The sequence below is a fragment of the Mesoplodon mirus genome (genome assembly GCF_964341445.2).
Source record: "Mesoplodon mirus genome assembly, chromosome: 14".
NCBI lineage: Eukaryota > Metazoa > Chordata > Mammalia > Artiodactyla > Ziphiidae > Mesoplodon > Mesoplodon mirus.
The window spans coordinates 87,161,031-87,182,235 of NC_138990.1; the positions used below are offsets into that span (position 1 = coordinate 87,161,031).

The 21,205-nt window shown below is 37.6% G+C and overlaps 1 protein-coding gene across 10 annotated transcripts in view; it reads left to right on the top strand.

Annotated features, from left to right (window-relative positions):
- ALMS1 (ALMS1 centrosome and basal body associated protein) overlaps nucleotides 1-21,205 on the top strand; it is a 249,532-nt gene that overhangs the window by 57,147 nt on the left and 171,180 nt on the right. For all 10 annotated transcript variants that reach the window (XR_014295936.1, XR_014295937.1, XM_082642966.1 and 7 more), the window contains 2 exons: nucleotides 11,982-16,040; nucleotides 17,081-17,214. Coding sequence is in view for 8 of the 10 variants with exons in the window: in XM_082642966.1 (XP_082499092.1) it covers nucleotides 11,982-16,040; nucleotides 17,081-17,214 (4,193 nt within the window). In the remaining 2 variants the exon portion in view is untranslated. The remainder of the gene's footprint in view (nucleotides 1-11,981; nucleotides 16,041-17,080; nucleotides 17,215-21,205) is intronic.

A 21,205-nucleotide genomic window follows, 5' to 3' on the forward strand; every position in this document is an offset into this window, starting at 1 on the left:
TCCCACTTGATTCTTGCTCCTGCCATCAGTGGGGGCAAAAAGTGCTTTTCTAGGCCTCCTGGTGCATTTAGGTGGGGGATGTAGGAATTCTGGGCTTCTAGGATACAGACTTTTCCTGGGCCAACTCTCTGGGCCTCTTAATGCTGATGGGCTTCTCTCTAAGTCTCTGCCAGTACAGTTGGGGAGGAAAGCACATACCTGGGTTGCCTTCTGTCACTGGGTTGGAAATCAGGAGATTTGGAATCAGTTGCTGGCCAGAGGGTTAAGAGATTCCATCCAGGCCTTCTCTTCCTCCTTCCCCATCTTGGTGCAGGTTCCAGGATACTAGCCTCTCCTGGGTCCATTCATGATGTATGAGAATTAAAAAGAAAATCCAGGGAACTCAGTCTTGTGTTGTTCCTCAAGTGTGGTCCCTAGCCATTTGGCCTTCCACTTTCCAACCTTTCAGAGTCTTTTTATGATTTTCTGTTGAATTGTTTACAGGGAGGAGCAGAGAAAGGTGAGTTTATACTCTTTTTGTCTGGGGACTACAAGACAACTGCAATTTTGAATATGTGAAAACCTTGGAGGCATTATTGTCTTTGGGCTGGTGGTAGAAATCATCAAATGAGGGAGTCACGGTGGTAAGAAGTGAAGTAAAGATCTTTCTCAGGCATTATTGAATAAGTTCAGGGATCTCTAGCCACAGACGGTAGGGACACCTATGCCATGAACTTTCCCTAGGTTTTCTAAAATCTGCCCCATCATGGACTAAAAATAATAGCTAACATTCATTCCTTGCTTACTTTGTTAAGCATTTCTATAGATCATATTATTTTATATCTATACCTAACTTATGATGTTAGGTACTACTATTATCCTATTTGATAACTGAGCAAAATGAAGTTTAGAGAGGTTAAATTACTTGCCCCATAGCTGGTAAATTGGTGGAGTGCCAGTTGTGAACCCAGGCAATATCCTCCAGAGCCTGCATTCTTAATCACTACATTATTCCACCTTTTATCTTCCCTAAACCCAACTCTTTTATTCTTCTTAAACATCAGTGATAATGTATTTCTTTCTTCTCTATCAAATCTAAACTCTTCTGGCTGATTAAGACCTTCTGATTTCTATTTGTCCAGCTTTAAGTTTGTACATTTTGGTCATTCCAGGCAAACTTTTATTGTTGTTATTTTTGTTTACTTTTCTACCTCTAAAGTCATGTTCATTCCTTACCCTGGTATTTTACTTATACATTTTCCCTTCCCTGGAATGCCAGTTCCTTTCTTCACATCTCTACATTCTACTTATAATTTAAGGCCTAGCTCAAGCCTCACTTTTTTTGATTTTTGATTACTTCATTCCATACTGTTCTTCCTTTTTTTTTTTTGAATGTTAAATACCTATGTAACCTCACCATAAATAGCACACCTACAGTTTATTAAAATTCTCATGTATAAAGGGCACCACATTTTATTTCTGTTCAATGCCTAACACAAATATTGGCACATAATAAAGGCATGGAAAAATCTTGATGGTTGTTTCCTAACTTAAGAGTATCAGTCAGTGGAACAGTACTGGCTGTCCTCAGCTTGTTTATAGCAGCAGGCAGGAACATGGTAGGAAACAATGCTTTGTGCAATAATGGATCTTAAGTTCTTCTGAGGTGATATCTGCTCCCAGTGCTTCATTTACTTTCTGTGGCTGATGACTTCCAAATGTAGCACTCTATCCAGATATGTCTCATACTCTAGATGTTTGTGGCTAACTACCTATAGAAAATCTTCATTTATATGTCCCATGGCACTATAGCCCCAGAACTCCAAGGAAGTGATCGTCATCTTTCCAACATACTCTTTTTTTTTTTTTTTTTTTTTTTGCGGTACACAGGCCTCTCACTGTTGTGGCCTCTCCCGTTGTGGAGCACAGGCTCCGGACGCGCAGGCTCAGCGGCCATGGCTCACGGGCCCAGCCACTCCACGGCATGTGGGATCTTCCCAGACTGGGGCAGGAACCCGTGTCCCCTGCATCGGCAGGCAGACTCTCAACCAGTGCGCCACCAGGGAAGCCCTCAACATACTCTTTCTTCTTAGTGAATGGGCATCTATCTACTTAGTTGCCAAGCTAGAAACTTCTCTTTCTACTTTTGCTCTCACCCCTGTCCATTTACACAGTCTTTTTGATTATGACTCTCAAACTACTATTTTCGCCTTTTTGGGTTATTGCATTAGTAATAGGAAACTCGTCATCTTTTCTGCCTTCCTATCCATTCTTTGTATTAAGCCAGAATAGTCTTTTTTCATGACACACTTGATAATATCACTTCTAGTTTGAAACCCCTGCTTTCCATTGTTACCTTCAGGATAAATTCCAAACTCCTTAATATGTCATAGGAGGTCCCTGCTCACCTCTTCAGCCTCACGCTTGCCTCTTTGATCATATTGAACTACTGCTATTCATTCATTATGCTAGGTCCTCTAGACTCCTTGATCTTACAGATGCTGTTTTCTCTGTTTGGATGACTTTCTTCCTCTACTCCTTGTGCCCCATCTTTGCCCAACTCTTCATCCTTTCATTCTCAGCTTAGATGTCTTCTAGGAAATATTTCCTGGTTTCCACCATTCACAATGCGTCCTTGAGAAAGAGTCAGTACTCCTTGTATATGTGTTCTCATGGTATTCTGTAAACACTCACACTCATCACTGCTCTGAACACATAGTATAGTAATTGCTTGTTTACTTATTTCTGTTTCCCACTAGACTTTAATCTCTTTGAGGGTAGAGCTGGGGCTTTGTTATTATTTTATTTACTTCTGGCCATGAGAGGTGCTTAGTAAATAGTACATATTGAAGGACTTAGTGAATTATTGAATATTAAATGAATTAGATGTCTGGGTAGACTTCAGTAAGAGATGGGTGAAATAAGGAGGTAGGCTTTGTCCTTTTTGGGGAGATCAGTTCTCAAGAAAGTGGGTCAAATGAAAATAAAAATCATATAAACAACTTTATTTCAGTTGTTATTATGAAGGCTTGTGGATTTGTTTCTTGTATTAAAAGCTTTTATTGATCTCATTAATATGGGGCCATCTCTATGACTTGTATGCATATATGCCTTTTTTTTTTATGTTGTTTGGCTGTTATTAGGGTTTGTGATCCCTGACGACAAACTTAATTGGTTTAATTATCCATTAGTTTTCTTGCCGTAATTTACAATTAAAGTCACGTCTTTGGTTTAGCCTACTTCACGTTATTTGTTTGGTATCTCTCTCGGAGATGTGACTTTGGTTTGGGGCAGGATATTGGGAGCATTCTCTGAAAGATGAAGGGTCTGGAAGCAAGACCCAAAATACCATCTTCCGCCTGCCCTCCCTTCTGTAAGGGTGCACTTACTATTTGCCAGGTATATTACATACTTATCTCATTTAACCTTCACAACCCTATGAGGGTGGTATGATGAGGGAACTGACTTTCTGGTTATTCTATTAGGAAATAGTAAACTTTGGATTTGAACCTGTGTCTGAGTGCAGGGTTCATGAACTTTACACAAGACCAGTAGTTCTTTAGCTTTTAGGAACTGCTGCCCTTTTAGGAATGCAGAGGAGTCTATAGCCCACTTACCTTACCAAATACCACTTTCACATAGAAAAAGAACTTGGTGATAGCAACAAAAAAGTGAGGTTATTTAATGAGCTTCTATATGTGATTTTCATGTTACAAAACAGTGCCCTATAAACTCAGCAGTTTTCTTACATTTAACTTGATATTGTGTTGCAGGTTATTCAGATGACATACATTTGTCAAGAAGACAACATCCATAAAGTATCACACTATATAGGCACTTTGTTTTTTTAAAAAAATATGTATGTATGTATGTATGTATGTATGTACGTCTGTGTCAAGTCTTAGCTGCGGCATGCAGGATCTTTTGTTGTGGCACGCAGGATCTTTTGCTGCGGCATGCAGGCTGTTCATTGCGATGCATGGGCTCTGTAGTTGTGGCGCTCGGGCTCCAGAGCGTGTGGGCTCACTAGTTGTGGTGCACAGGCTCAGTAGTTGTGGTATGTGGGCTTAGTTGCCCCATGGCATGTGGGATCTTAGTTCCTCGACCAGGGATTGAACCCATATCCCCTGCATTGGAAGGCGGATTCTCAACCATTGGACTACCAGTGAAGTCCCTATAGGCACTTTGGAAGGGTTATATTTACATCTGCTTTGTCAATAATGGTATCAAGAATTTCTATTTGAACTATAATATATACATGTATTATAGTCTAGTTTTGAGAAGACTTAGGTTAATGTTGATGCAAACATCTATCAATTTACTCAAGGATTAACCAAATAACCCACAAAAAATTATACTTATCTAGTTATCAGTAATTACTAATTAGGAAATTGTAAAAACAGCAAAGTTACAGTAGTTCATAATTAGAGAGCAAGAATAACAGCAATGAAAACAAAGACCAACTTAAAATATTACCAGTATCCTTTTTAAAACTGCAGGAATTTCAGTGTACTTGCTGTGCAGACAAAATAGATTCTTTTCAGGACAGCCAGACCTGTTAATGGTGACTGAATTGGAGGTCTTGAAATCCAGAAATATGCTAATTTATTTTTGTGTGCTAGTATTAATAATCCATAATAATTCACTTGGAATGATTACTAATAAGAAGCCCTTAGTTGTATGTAAAACAAAACTGGAATTGCATCTCATTTTGTCTGTGAGAAATAAAGTACTTGCTTGTTGTTCTTATTAAATGAGGTCATAGAGGATTTCAGATTATACTTTGAGAAATAAAACTATGCTCTCTTTGTCTCCCAAAGAAACCCTCTATGTTAATAAGCATTTGGCTCCAATGGGTAAATAATTCTTCAGCAAATCCTAACCAGGTTGTTAGTCTGTCTCTAAAAGGCATCAATATAAACTTTTGGAACATTATAATCTTTTTCTGGGCAGTTCTCTTCTTCCTCATGTCCAGACTTTTCTCTTCAACCCTTCCCCTAAAAATGGACTTTGAAGAATTCAATAGATATATAGTAATATTGTAACATTCACAGTCAGCATATTTATTCCTGTTTCAAGGGCTGAGAGAGTAGTACTCTACAACTATGCCATCCATCATCATGTATTCCTTACGTATGCAAACATATTTCAAAAATGATACTGGATTTATGATCAACATTGCTTCTGACAGTTTGAAGTGTATGTCCTTAAGCTTATATGGAACTGCCAGAAATTTCTTCGTGAACACCACAAGCTTAACTTGCAGTAGTTCTTTTAGTTTCCTTTACTAATCTTTTCCTTCCTGCTGAGGTCTTCTTAAGTAAGGACTCATTATTTTGTGTAACACATCTTTCAAGGATCTGGGCTGTATATCTTAACTCCTTGGTTGTTATCTCATTTGTTCCCTTCTAGGTACTAGATGTCACTATTAATTTGTAGTGATCAAATCATGTAAAAACTTTGAAAAATTAGAAAATAATTTGGAACAACAAGTGTTTGTTCTTTAATCTGTTTATTTTTCATTTTTAAATATGTTTCACATGTACAACATTATGTTTTGACATCTGTATGCACTACAGCATGTTCATCACCAAAAGTGTAGTTTCCTTCTGTCACCAAGTTGACCCCCTTTACCCATTTCAGCCACCTCCCACCCTCCTTCCCCTCTGGTAACCACTACTCTCTTCTCTGTATCTGTGTGTTTTATTTTAGTTTGGTTTGTTTGTTTGGGTATTTATTATTTATTATTTTATTTATATGAGTGAAATCATGCAGTGTTGTCCTCTCTTTCTGACTTATTTCACTTAGCATAATACCCTCAGGGTCCATCTGTGTTGTTGCAAATGGCAAGATTTCATCTTTTTTTTAATGGCTGAGTAGTATTTCATTGTGTGTACAGTTGACCCCTTGTACAACGTGGGGGTAGTCTGCATATAACTGTGGATTCAATCAACCACAGACTGTGTCGTACTCTAGTGTTTACTGTTGAAAAATATCCACGTGTAAGTGGACCTGCAAAGTTCAAACCCACAGTGTTCAAGTGTCAACTGTATGTACCACATCTTATTTCTCCGTTCATCTGTCGATGAGCACTTAGGTTGTTTCCATACCTTGTCTATTGTAAATAATGCTGCAATCAAGGGTGTTATAATTAGTATTTTTTCTTTTATAATTAGTGTTTTCATATTCTTCAGATAAATACACAGAAGTGGAATAACCGGGTCATATGGTAGTTCTATCCTTTTTTTTAATATTCATTAGTCCAGACCCTTGAAGGGGTCTCTATGTATTTCTCCTTGACCTTTCTTTCTTTTTCTTTCTTTCTTTCTCTCTCTCTCTCTCTCTTTCCTTCCTTCCTTCCTTCTCTCTTTCTTTGTCTCTCTCTCTCTCTCTCTCTCCCTCTCTCCCTCTCTCTCCCTCCCTTCCTTCCCCCCCTTTCTTTCTTTCTTTCTTCTTGCTGTGTCGGGTCTTAGTTGCGGCACACGGGATCTTTCACTGCGGCATGCAGGTTCTTCATTGTGGCGTATGGGCTTCTCTCTAGTTGTGGCGTGTGGGCTCTGTGGTTGCAGCACATGGAGTCTCTAGTTGTGGCATGTGGGCTCAGTAGTTGCAGCACACGGGCTTAGTTGCCTTGAGGCATGTGGCATCTTAGTTCCCTGCCCAGGGATCAAACCCACTTCTCCTGCATTGGAAGGCAGATTCTTAACCACTGGACCACCAGGGAAGTCCCTATTCTTAATTTTTTGAAGAAACTCCATACTGTTTTCCATAGTGGCTACACCAATTTACATTCCCACCAACAGTGCACAGGAGTCCCTTTTTTTCCACATCCTCGCCAGTACTTTTTATTTCTTGTCTTTTTATTAATAGCCATTTTAACAGGTGTGAGGTGATAGTTTCATATGATTTTGATTTGTATTTCCCTAATAACTAATGATGTTTAACATCTTTTCCTGTGTCTGTTGGCTGTCTATATGTCTTCTTTGGAAAAACGTTTATTCAGGTTCTTTGCCCATTTTTAATCAGGTTGTTTTGTTGTTGTTGTTGTTGTTGAGTTGTATAGGTTCTTTACATATTTTGGATATTAACCCCGTATTGGATATATGATTTGCAAGTAGCTTCTCCTATTTGGTAGGTGATCTTTTCATTTTGTTGATGGTTTCCTTTGCTGTGCAGAAGCTTTAGTTTGATGTAGTTGCTTTTGTTTCCATTGCCTGAGGAGACATATCAGGAAAGATACTGCTAAGTCCAATGTCAAAGAGTGTACTGCGTATATTTTCTCGAGGAGTTTTATAGTTTCAGGTCTTACATTCAAGTCTTTAGTCCATGTTGAGTTACCTTTTGTGTATGGTGTAAGATGGTGGTCTAGTTTCATTCCTTTGCAGGTGCTTTTCCTGTGCGGTGGTGGTTTCCCAACACCACTAATGGAGGAGATTGTTTTTTCTCCATGATATGTTTTTTGCTCCATTGTCATAAATTAATTGTTCATATGTGTGTGGGTTTATTTCTTGGCTCTCAATTTTGTTGCATTGATCTTTATATCTGTTTTTCTGCCAATACCATGCTGTTTTGATTACTATAGACTTGTAGTAAAATTTGAAATTAGGGAGTGTGATACCTCCAGATTTGTTCCTTTTTCTGAGGATTGCTTTGAGCATTTGGGTCTTTTGTGCTTTCATATAAGTTTTAGCATTGCTTCTTCTATTTCAGTGAAAAATGCCATTAGTATTTTTATAGAGATTCCACTGAATCTATAGATTACTTTAGGTAATACGGACATTTTAACAATGTTAATTCTTCCAGTCCATAAGTACAGACTATCTTTCCATTTCTTTGGGTCTTCCATTTCTTTCAACTGTGTCTTATAATTTTCAGTGTATAGCTCTTTCACCTCCTTGGTTAAATTTATTCCTAGGTATTTTATTCTTTTTGATGCAGTTGTAAATGGGATTGTTTCCTTAATTTCTTTTTCTGATCATTCATTATTAGTGCATAGAAATGCAGCTGTTTTTTGTATAGCGATTTTGTATCCTGCAACTTCACTGAAATCGTTTTTTGTTGGAGTCTTTAGGATTTTCTATATATAGCATCATGTTATCTGCAGAGAGAGACAATTTTACTTCTTCCTTTCTGACTTGGATATCTTTTATTTCTATTTCTTGCCTAATTGCTCCAACTAGGACTTCCAGTACTATGTTGAGTAAAAGTGATGAGAGTGGGCATCCTTGTCTTGCTCCTGATCTTAAGAGGGAAAGCTTTTAGCTTTTCACCATTGAGTCACTGAGTATGATGTTGACTGTGGGTTTGTTGTATATGGCCTTTATTATGTTGAGGTACATTCCTTCTGTATCCCTTTGTTGATAGTTTTTATCATAAGGGGGTAGTGAATCTTGTCAAATGCTTTTTTTTTTTTTAAAGAAAATCATTTATTTTTTTACACTAGAAATGTACTTTAAGCTGAGGAAATTCTACATTATAAAATGATATAGTTTGTTGTAGGAAAAAAATAAGAGTAGTGGATAGGGGTCTTGGTTTTCATATACTTTCCTATTACAGATGAGAAAATCTAAGTTCACAGAGACCAAGCAAAATTCCTAAGGCCATAAAGGAATGATTACCAAAAACCGAGGTTTCTGAGTCCAGGTCAGTTACTTACCCAACATGGCCTTGGATGCATTTGGTCATTTTTTTCCCAAAACACTAGTTTGTTTAATGGGACAAAAATGAATCAGTTGTGAGGCCAAGGGAGCCACTCAAATTTGAGAGATTTATACAGTGTTATGAGGTTATAAATTCCAAGGCTATGTAAGGTAAATGAGGAAACTGAAGGCTATACAAGTAATTCAGACATAGTCACTCAGGAAGATAAAGACTGATGTAGAGATAGAAACAAGTTCTGCTTCCTGACCTATTACCCTTCATAGGAAGCTTCTTTTTTTTTTGAATTTATTTTTTTATACAGCAGGTTCTTATTAGTTATTCATTTTATACATACCAGTGTATGTATATATCAATCCCAATATATTGCATATATTCAGATGATCATAATTTTTATTCTTCATGTTGTTAACAAAGTGTATCTCATTGATTGACTTGTGGATGCTGAACCATCCTTGCATCCCTAGAGTAATTCCCACTTGGTCATGGCATATCACCCCTTTCATGTATTGTTGAATTTGGTTTGCTAATATTTTGTTGAGGATTTTTACATCTAAATTCATCAGGTATACTGGCCTGTAATTTTCTTTTTGTGTAATGTCCTTGTCTGGTTTTGGTATCAGGGTAATGCTGGCTTCGTAAAATGAGTTTGGAAGTGTTCTCTCCTCTTGTATATTTTAGAAAAGTTTAATAAAGATTGGTTTTTATTCTCTGAATGTTTCATAGAATAAAACAGTGAAATTATCTGGTCCTGGACTTTTGTTTGTTATGACACTTTTTTAATATCCCATTGCTCCGTTTTATTTATTTATTTGTTTATTTATTTTTGGCTATGATGGGTCTTTGTTGCTGCACGCAGGCTTTCTCTAGTTGTGGCAAGTGGGGGCTACTCTTCGTTGTGGTGCGTGGGCTTCTCAATGTGGTGGCTTCTCTTGTTGTGGAGCACGGGCTCTAGGCACGTGGGCTTCAGTAGTTGTGGCACCTGGGCTCAGTAGTTGTGTCGCATGGGCTTAGTTGCTCTGTGGCACATGGGATCCTCCCGGACCAGGGCTTGAACCTGTGTGCGCTGCATTGCCAGGTGGATTCTTAACCACTGTTCCACCAGAGAAGTCCCTTTTGGAACACTTTGAGTGCTGATTCAATCTCCTTACTAGGCTGTTCAGATTTCCAATTTCTTCATGATTGAGACTTGGTAGATTGTACTTTTCTAGGAATTTATCCATTTCTTCTAGGTTGTCAAATTTGTTGGCCTAAAATTGTTCATAGCAGTCCCTTACCCTTGTTATTTCTGTGCTATTATTTGGAAGTCTCCTTTTTCATTTCGCAGTTTATTTATTTGAGTCCTTTTTCTTCCTCTGTCTAGCTAAAGGAGTGTTAGTTTATCTTTTTTAAAGAACCAGCTCTTAGTTTCATTGATCTTTTACATTGTATTTTTAGTCTCTATTTCATTTATTTCAAGTCCGATCTTTGTTATTTCCTTCCTTACTAACTTGGGGCTTTGTTCTTCTCTTTCTGGTTCTTTGAGGTGTAAAGTTAGGTTGTTTATTTTACATTTTTGTTGTTTCTTTATGTGGGCATTTATCACTATAAACTTCTCTCTTTGAACTTTTTGCTGTATCCCATAAGTTTTAGTATGTTGTATTTCCATTTTCATTTGTCTCCAGGTATTTTTTATTTCCTTTTTGATTTCTTCTTTGACCTGTTGGTTGTTCAGTTTGTCAGTCTTTGTTGATTTATTAATTTTCTGAGCTGTTTATTTTCTCACAAAAATTTCTATATCCCATTTTCCTTCTCAAGTTACTATGCAGGTTACATTGTTCCTTGTCGTTTAGTTTTTTTGAAGAGTTAGTACTTGGTACTTCTTTACTTTACAATCATTATTCAAGCTGTTTCATCATACATTCAGCTACTTTTTTGAAGCTTATTAGTGGATTTAGAATGGCAGTTAGTTGTAGTGAAAAGAGTTCAGAATTTGGAGTTAGGATTAAAAGGTTAAAGTGCCTGTTTTTGTCACTTACTCAACATACAACTCTAGAAAAATTATATATTTTTGCTACTCAAAATATAGTCTGAGGATGAGTAGTATTGGGCATTATCAGGGAGCTTGTTAGAAATGCAGAATTTCAGATCCCACCCCAGACCTACTCACTCAGTCGGAATCTGCAAGTTAATGAGATCTCCACAAAGAGAAGCACTGTTATATCATCATCTTTGAAACTTTATGTAAAGTAGAGACAATACTTGCTGTATATATTAATCATCTTATCACTATCTGACATAGCATATGTTTTAGTAATTTGTTTCCTCCTATTAGAATGTAAGCTCTGTGAGGGAGAATTAGAATGTAAGTTTTGTCTGTTTGTTTATTGCTCTGTTTTCTATATCTAGAACAGTGATTAGTACATACTAAACATTCATTTTTTTGAATCAGCAAATGAATGTCAAATCTTGTAATTTGATTGCAGTCATTTACTTTTCACTGCTATTTAGAGCTACTTTCATTTAGTATTAGATAGTACAAATATAGAACGTTTCCAATGTTGCAGAAAGTTCTTTTAGATAGTACTGCTTACGACGCTTTTGCATTCCCTTCCACCCAGATTCAAGAGAATCTGTATTTCTGCATTACAGTTCTGATCAAATCTGTCAACAGCTCCCCATGCCATGTAGAATTAATTTCAAACTCCTTAGTGTAACCTTTAGAGTCTTTACAGTTTCACTTAATTAAAAATACATATTTTATTCAGGGTGTATTTATTAGGAGAGTCAGTTAAATCCACTGCATGCATAGCATCCATCTGGGCTATATTGCTTTGCCCTCATATGACTTAGGGGAAAGGGGATTTCATGAAAATAAGTGATGATCCTTTGCTATGCCTTGGAGTAAAGTATTTTGTCTCTGATTGAGGAGTTTTATGTCTTCTGAAAACATACATGACACAATAACAGGCTAACTTACTAGCTTAGGGGGAAATCAAATCCCTTACTAGATAGGATTTTCCATCACATTGAACTTCCATCACATTGAAATTTAAAATCTAAATTTTAAGATCCACATAATATTCCATAAAGTATATATACTGCTATTTAAAAACATTACTCTCTTGTTGAGTACTTAATTATTTCCACATTAGTCTGCTCTTATAAATCACTTTGTAATTAATATCTTTATATATAAATCTTTATTTCTTCTGATGAATATTTCTTTAGGAATCCTTTCTGGAAGCATAAAGGCCAAAGGAAGGAAAGTTTGCTTTATTTCTTTTAGTGCATAAAAGGAATTTTTTTAATTCAAAAAATATATATATAATATCAACAATATTAACAAATCTCTTTTTCTTTAGGGGATACGTCCAAAGGAGACATAGCTGAAATTCCTCAATCCACCTTGAAACCAGGCATCACTACCACTCCTGAAGATTCAGACACTGTATCTCATTTATCCTTGTCCCCTGAGGACTTTCCTCAGTTGGCTGGAAGGTCTCCTCAAGTGAAGAATATTGGTCAACATACTGATACTCTCAACCAACAGACATTAGCAGACAGTCGTCTAACTGAAGAGGCTCTAAAAGTTTCAGCTGTTCCTGGGCTAGCTGACCAGAAGACTGAGATAGCAACAGTGCCCTCTAGTTCCTACTCACAAAGAGGGAAGCCAAATATTTTCTACCCACAGGGCTTGCCAGACGGTCATCTAACTGAAGAGGCTCTAAAAGTTGCAGCTGTTCCTGGACTTGGTGACCAGAAGACAAGTATATCTACAGTCCCTCCAAGTTCCTACTCACCTGGAGAGAAGCACAGTATTTTCTACCCACAGGCATTGCCAGACAGTCATCAAACTGAAGAGGGTCTGAATGTTTCAGTTCTTCTTGGACTAGCTGATCTAAAGACTGGAAAACCAACAGAACCGGCTAGTTCCTACTCAGTTGGAGAGGAGCCTGGTATTTTCTACCAACAGGCCTTGCCAGGCAGTCATCTACCAGAAGAGGCTCTGAAAGTTTCACCTTCTCCTAGACCAGTTGATGAAAAGACTGGGTTGCCTACTGCATCCTCCGCCTCTTACTCACATGGAGAGAAGCCTCGTATTTTCTATCAACAGACATTGCCAGAAAGTCATCTAACTGAACAGGCTCTGAAAGTTTCAGCTGCTTCTGGACCCCCTGAACAGAAGACTGGGATTCCTATAGTAACTTCTACTTCTTACTCACATAGAGAGAAGCTCAGTATTTTGTGTCAGCAGGAGTTGCCAGACAGTCGTCTAACTGAACAGGCTCAGAAAGTTTCAGCTGCTCCTGGATTGGCTGAGCAGAAGACTGGGATTCCTACCATACCCTCTACTTCCTATTCACATAGAGAGGACCCTCTTATTTTCTACCAACAAGAGTTGCCAGGCAGTTATCTAACTGAACAGGCTCAGCAAGTTTCAGCTGCTCCTGAATTGGCTGAGCAGAAGACTGGGATATCGACAGTACCCTCTACTTCCTATTCACATAGAGAGAAGCCCAGTATTTTGTACCAACAAGAGTTACCAGATAGTCATCTAATTCAACAGGTTCAGCAAGTTTCAGCTGCTCCTGGATTGGCTGAGCAGAAGACTGGGATATCGACAGTACCCTCTACTTCCTATTCACATAGAGAGAAGCCCAGTATTTTGTACCAACAAGAGTTACCAGATAGTCATCTAATTCAACAGGTTCAGAAAGTTTCAGCTGCTCCTGGATTGGCTGAGCAGAAGACTGGGATTCCTACCATACCCTCTACTTCTTACTCACATAGAGAGAAGCCCGGTATTTTATACCAGAAAGAGTTGCCAGACAGTCATCTAACTGAACAAGCTCAGAAAGTTTCACCTGCTCCTGGACCCCCTGAGCAGAAAACTGGGATTCCTATAGTAACTTCTACTTCTTACTCACATAGAGAGAAGACCAGTATTTTCTACCCACAAGCCTTGCCCGGCAGTCATCTATCTGAAGAGGCTCTGAAAGATTCAGCTATTTCTGGACTAGCTGATCAGAAGACTGGGACATCAGAACCTTCTGGTTCCTACTCACATAGAGAGAAATCCAGTGTTTTCTACCAACAGGAGTTGCCAGATAGTCATCTAACTGGAGAGGATCGGAAGGTTTCAGGTGTTACTGGAACAGGTGACCAGAAGACTGGGATACGTATAGTAACCTCTGCTTCCTACTTACGTAAAGAGAAGCCCATTATTTTCTACCAGCAGGCCTTACCAGATAGATACCTTACTGAAGAGGCTCTGAATGTTTCAACTGCTCCCAGACCAGCTGACCAGAAGACTGGGATACCTGCAGTACCATCTAGTTCCTATTTATGTAGAGAGAAGCCCATCATTTCTTACCAGCAAGAGTTTCCAGATCTTACTCAAGTGGCTTTAAAAGTTTTAGAGGTTCCTGGACCAGCTGACCAGAAGATTGGGATACCAGCAATAATCTCTACTTCTTCCTCATATGGAGAGAAGCCCATCATTTCTTACCAGCAAGAGTTGCCAGATCCTAATGAAGATGCTTTAAAATGTTTAGAGCTTCCTGGACAAGCAGACCAGACCACTGGTATGCATATTGTGCCCCCTACTTCCTATTCACATAGAGAGAGCCCCATCTTTTCTTACCAGAAGGAGTTGCCAGATATTACTGAAGAAACTTTGAAAGTTTCAGCTGTTCCTGAACCAGCTTACCAGAAGATTGGCATACAAACAGTCCCCTCTAGTTCCTACTCACATAGAGAGAAGGCCGATGTTTTTTACCAGCAGGAGTTGCCAGATCTTACTGAAGAAACTTTAAAAGTTTTTGCTCTTCCTGGACCAGCTGACCAGAGCGCTGAGATAACAAAAGGGCCTTCTAGTTCTTACTCACATAAAGAGAAACTCGGGATTTTACCAGATGACCAGAAGGCTGAGTTACTGTCAGCTCCCCTTAGTTCCTACTCACATAGAGAAAAGCCTAAGACTTCAACTGTGATTGGACCAGATGACCAGAAGACTCCATTACTGACAGGTTTTCCTAATTCTTATTCTCAGAGAGTAAAGCCCAGTATTTTCTTTCAACAGCAGTTGCCAGATAGACATCAAAGTGGAGATATTCTGAAGATTTCACCCGTTCCTGAACCAACTGATGTGAATTCTTGGATACAAATACCTCTTTCTAGTTCCTATTCACACAGAGAGAAATCTAATATTTTCTACCCAGAGGAATTGCCAGACAAACATCTCACTGAAGATTCACTGAAGGTTTCAACAGTTCCTGGACCAGCTGACCAAAAAACTGTGTTACCAGCAGTTCCTCCTAGTTCCTTTTCACATAGAGAGAAACCAATTCTTTTCTACCAACAGGATTCTCCAGAAAGACATCTAACTGAAAATAACCTGAAGTTCTCAAGTAATCTTGGGCAAGCTGGTCAGATTACTGGGTTATCAACAGTTCCCCCTAGTACTTATTCACATAGTGAGAAGCACAAACTTGTTTCAGACCATGTCCAAAGGCTGATAGATAATTTAGATTCTTCTAACACCAGTGTTATCTCAAACAATATGCCTTTAAATTCTCAGGCTGATGGTAGAGTTGTAAGAAATAAGCCAGAATCTTCAGGTTTTGAAGATGTTGGCTCTAAGGAAATCCAGGATACGGAAAACAGTTCCAAAACTCTTAAAGAGATTCAGACACTTTTAATGGAAGCAGAAAATATAGCACTGAGACGATGCAATTTTCCTGTTCCACTTGTCCCTTTCGGAGATGTTAGTGATATTTCATTTATACAATCTAAGAAGGTGGTTTGCTTCAAAGAACCCCCCACAACTGATGCATCTAATGGTGATTTGTCTCAGAGACAGCCATTCACAGAAGAAAGCCCAAGCAACAAGTTCATACAGAAGGATATTAGCACACAGACGAATCTGAAATGCCAGAGAGGCATTGAAAATTGGGAGTTTATTAGTTCAACTACAGTTAGAAGTCCTTTACAGGAAGCAGAAAGCAAAGCCAGAGTGGCATTAGACGAAACCCTTAGGCAACATAAAGCAGCCAGATCTGTAATGAGATCTGACCCTGAAGGGTATAGTAGAACCATTGAGAATAAGATTGTTATTCCTATGATGACTGTCATTAAAAGTGATTCAAGTAGTGATGCAAGTTCCTGCTCATGGGACAGTAATTCCTTGGAGTCAGTTTCTGATGTGCTTCTAAACTTCTTTCCATATTCTTCACCCAAGACAAGCATGACAGATAGCAGAGAGGAAGAGGGTGTGTTAGAGAGTGACAATGGTGGTGGTAGCAGTGTAGATTCACTGGCTGCACATGTGAAAAACCTTCTGAAATGTGAATCCTCGTTGAACCATGCTAAACAAATACTCAGAAATGCAGAGGAGGAGGAATCTCGGGTACGGGCACGAGGTAGGAAAAGATAATTTGTTATAAAGGCAGGTCAAACTCATAAACGTTATAGTTTAATAATTTGCTTAATGTTAAGTGTTGGAGCTCTAAATTAATTTTCTTGTAGAACTGTTAGATGATTATATTTTCTACTGGCAACCCAGAATAAACTCATTTAACCAATAATGAAGTCACAGTAGTAATAGTGCTAGTTTAAGGTCTTAAGGAAAAGTAAGTTCTGATGTCTGAAGAAAAGGGGAGATAAAACTTGGGTTTCCAAACTCCTAAAGCTTGGATGTTTTCCTGATCTTTTTCATTGCACTGTCCTTATTTTGGAGGCAGTAAAAAACTTCAATTTGTGCTTCTCTAAGTCACTCTGTATCATCAAACTACATATACTTTCTATCCACTTTTCTAATAAAGTTCTTAAAGCAGATCTTAGATAGACATCAGAAAAAACCAAGTCAAGGTATTTCACACTAGAACTTGGGTTAGAGTTAAATTCCATTAATCTCTAATTGTAGAATTCCATTAAAAAAAAGAAAAAAAGTCTTTAAGATAACATGGCGAATAAATATGTTTTGGAAGGCAACTTATAAGCAGTTCAGGCCTACTTGGAAATCTTCTCTTGAGATTAACTTCCTATACCATTCCTTCTATCACTTATGCATATTTTGATTCTCCAAAAACTTCAAGTTTTATTTATTCTTTTACAATATTAACTATCATGGAAGTGGCAGTGACTGTAGCAGGAGCTAATTGGGGAGACATAGGGACTCTTTTGATTGGAAGGAAGATAAAGATAAAATGGCTGAATACCATATTTAAAGTGGTCTCTTTGGAGAAATGTCTGTAGAATGTTTTTAAAAAATCTGACTTTTCAGTGAAATTATGTCTCTCAAGAACTTCTAATAGTTTGTCATAAAATTGAGAGTACACACTGTTTAGTAAGCACTGTGGTAGGGCATTAAATTGCATATATTGATGATCTTCTGTGCTCTTACAGTCACTGATACTTTTGCATTGTATGATCTTGAATGTTTTTATGCTTTTCTCTCCAGCCTGGAATCTGAAGTTTAATATGGCTCATGAGTATGGCTACTCCATTTCAGAATTAAATGAAGATGACAGGAGAAAAGTAGAAGAGATCAAAGCAAAGTTGTTTGGTCATGGGAGAACAACTGACTTGCCCAAGGTATAAAAGAAATCTAGAAATTAAGAGAGAAAATGTGACAGAAAGGGGGTGACATTTGGATCTCTTACCTGGGCATTGATGACTCCAGCTGAGTCACTGATAGTCTTTGGCTGAAGTGTTAGGAGTCTTTAAGTCTTCAAAAGCTAAGATTTAGGATTAGGTTCTATAGGTTTTGATTAATTCTAAATCTATTAAAAACTTTTGTCTTAGAAAAATAAGAATGGATTTGCTTGTTTTATCAATGTATTCTTATCACTTTTATTTTTTCTTGAGGGTGGTATCTTGAGATGCAGATGCAGTCCAGCTATTTTCAGATGTATATTCTCTGCTTAAGAACACACAGCTATAACAGCTTATGTATAAATGACTTTCTTTTTTTTTTTATTAGTTTCTGCTTTATAACAAAGTGAATCAGTCATACATATACATCTGTTCCCACATCCCTTCCCTCTTGCGTCTCCCTCCCTCCCACCATCCCTATCCCACCCCTCCAGGCGGTCACAAAGCACCGAGCTGATCTCCCTGTGCTATGCGGCTGCTTCCCACTATCTATCTACCTTACGTTTGGTAGTGTATATATGTCCATGCCTCTCTTTCGCTTTGTCACAGCTTACCCTTCCCCCTCCCCATATCCTCAAGTCCATTCTCAGTAGGTCTGTGTCTTTATTCCTGTTTTACCCCTAGGTTCTTCATGACATTTTTTTTTCTTAAATTCCGTATATATGTGTTAGCATACGGTATTTGAATGACTTTCTTTTTAATAGTACTCATTTTCCATCTATAAACTATTTCATGCATAGAAAAGAATATATATAAAGCGCGTATAAAGAAAAAGTAGAAATAATTCCTGTTTATTGGCCATCCAGCTTGAGAAGTAGAATGTTACCAAATATCACTGAATTACTGTGTGTTCTCTTCCCCAGTTATATCACTCTTACTTCCTATCCTGACATGTATTGGTTTTCTTGCTGCTCAGTATGGTTTTGAACTATATAACAGATGGAATAAAGATGTTATATATTAAGATGTTATATATTCTTCTGAGAATTGCAATTTTCACACAGTCTTTGGCTTCTGAGGTTCTTCTAGATAGATATACATAGTTTTAATTTATTCCTTTTTATTGCTGTAAGTATTCCAGTGTATGAATATATCATAGTTTATCCATTCTCTTGTGCCTGGGACATTTGGTCTGCTATTATGAACAATAATGGGGTATAATGATACCTATCTTACAGGATTTTGCTATGGCTTACATGAGATAATGCCTATAAAATGCTTATTAGGGTGTGCGATATTGCTCAATAATTGGCAGCTGTTATTAATTCCATAAAAATTGATATAGCTATCAGATATGTACACTTAATGGCATAATTCATACAGTTTCTTAGAAAATTGTCAGTGATGTAACATAATTATTTGACTTATCAATTTTGGAAAAGTTTTTTGAAAGTATAAATTAGATGGATTTTAGTTTTGTATATATGCTTGTGAAAAACAAAATTAACAGATAATAAAATGCATAAGTAGTTGTTCTAGCACCCTTTTTTAAAAGCACATGTTTCCCCCAGTGATTTGCCTTCCTTCCTTCCTTCTTTCCTTCCTTCCTTCCTTCCTTCCTTCCGGAATTTTTTTATTATGGCAAGATAACATGGGATCTACACTCTTAAGAAACTCTTAAACGCAGAATACAGCATTAACTATAGGCTTTTTTTGTTTTGCGGTATGCGGGCCTCTCACTGTTGTGGCCTCTCCCATTGCGGAGCACAGGCTCCGGACGCGCAGGCTCAGCGGCCATGGCTCACGGGCCCAGCCGCTCCGTGGCATGTGGGATCTTCCTGGACCAGGGCACGAACCCGTGTCCCCTGCATCGGCAGGTGGACTCTCAACCACTGCGCCACCAGGGAAGCCCTAGGTTTTATAGTTAATGTTGTATAGCAGATTTTTGGACTCTGCTGGTAATTTTTCTAAATATTCTTCTGTGAACACATAACAAAAGTCAAGTTGTCTATTCTGACTATTAAGCTATTTGCTATTCATTTTCCTCAATGAAATGTACAAGTGGATATATTAAATTACCTTTTCAAAAGTTGAAGTACAAGTATAATTGACTATGTTGGTTTCAGCTTCACAGCTTAGTGATTTGATATTTCTAACATTACAAAATGATCACCAAGGTAAGTCTAGTTACCATCTGTCACGATACAAAGTTTTTACACTAGTATTGACTATATTCCCCCATGTTGTACATTTCATCCCCATGACTCATTTTTTTTTGTTTATCTTAGTCTTCTTCACCTATCTCACTCTTCCCTCCCATCCCCCTCTCCTCTGGCAATCACCTGTTTGTTCTCTGTATCTATGAGAATACTTTTGTTATGTTTATCCATTTGTTTTGTTTTTAGACTCCACGTGTAAGTGAAATCATACAGTATTTGTCTCTCTTTGTCTGATTTATTTCATTTACCATAATACCCTCTAGGTCCATCCATGTTGTTGCAAATGGCAAGATTTCATTCCTTTTTATGGTTAATAGACCATGATATATGTATATCATGGTCTATTAACCATATGGGGTGTGTGTGTATATATGTGTGTGTGTGTGTCTATATATATATATATCTTTATCCATTCATCTCTTGGTAGACACTTAGGTTACTTCCATATCTTGACTATTGTAAGTAATGATGCACTGGATATAGGGGTGCACATATCTTTTTGAATTAGTGTTTTTGTTTTCTTTGGAAAAATGCCCATAAGTTAATTGAGGGATCATGTGGTAATGCTATTTTTAATTTTGTGAGGAACCTCTGTACTGTTTTCCATAGTGGCTGCACCAGTTTACATTCCCACCAACAGTGCATGAGTGTTCCCTTTTCTTCACATCCATACCAACACTTACTTGCTCTCTTTTTGATAATAACCATTCTAACAAGTGTGAGGTGATATCTCACTGAGGTTTTTATTTGCATTTCTCTGATGATAGTCATGTTGAGCATCTTTTTGTATGTCTGTTAGCCATCTGTATGTCTTTTTTACAAAAATGTCTATTCAGGTCCTCTGACCAGTTTTTAATTGGGTTGTTTGTTTTTTTTTTTTGATTGAGTTGTATGAATTTTTTGTCTATTTTAGATATTAATCCCTTGTCAGATATATCATTTGCAAATATCTTCTTCCATTCAGTAGGCTGCCATCTTGTTTCATTGATAGTTCCGTTTGCTGTGCAGTAGCTGTTTAGTTTGATGTAGTCCATTTGTTTATTTTTGCTTTGGTTTCCCTTGCCTAAGGAGATGTATTCAAAAAAATATTGCTAAGAGTGATCTCAGAGTGTACTGCCAATATTTTCTTTTAGGAGTTCTATGGTTTCAGGTCTTCCATTTAAGTCTTTAATTCATTTTGAGTTTATTTTTGCATATGGTGTGAGAAGGTAGTCCAGGTTGCTTCTTTTGCATGTAGCTGTCCAGATTCCCCAATACCATTTATTGAAGGGGAAACCTTTCCCTATTGCTTATTTTTGCCCCTTTGGTCATAGATTAGTTGACCGTGTAAGTTTCTGGGGTCTTTATTCTGTTCCATTGTTCTATATGTCTGTTTTTGTGCCAATACCATACTGTTTTGACATCTGTAGCTTTATGGTATAGTTTGAAGTCAAGGATAGTAATACCTCCAGCGTTGTTCTTCTTTCTCAACACTGTTTAAGCTATTTGGGGTATTTTGTGTTTCCATACAAATTTTAGATTTATTTTTTCTTGTTTTGTGAAAAATGCCACTGGTATTTTGGTAGGCATTGCACTGAATTTGTAGATTGCCTAGGGGAGTATGGTCACTTTAACAGTATTAATCTTCCAATTCATGAGCAAGGTATATCTTTGGATTTTGTGTTCAACTTCAAGTGTTTATTTTTTTAAACATTCTATCAACTTTTGTTTAAAAGGTTGTATCTTTTAGAGCTGTTTTAGGTTCGTAGCAAAATTGCGAGGAAGATACAGAG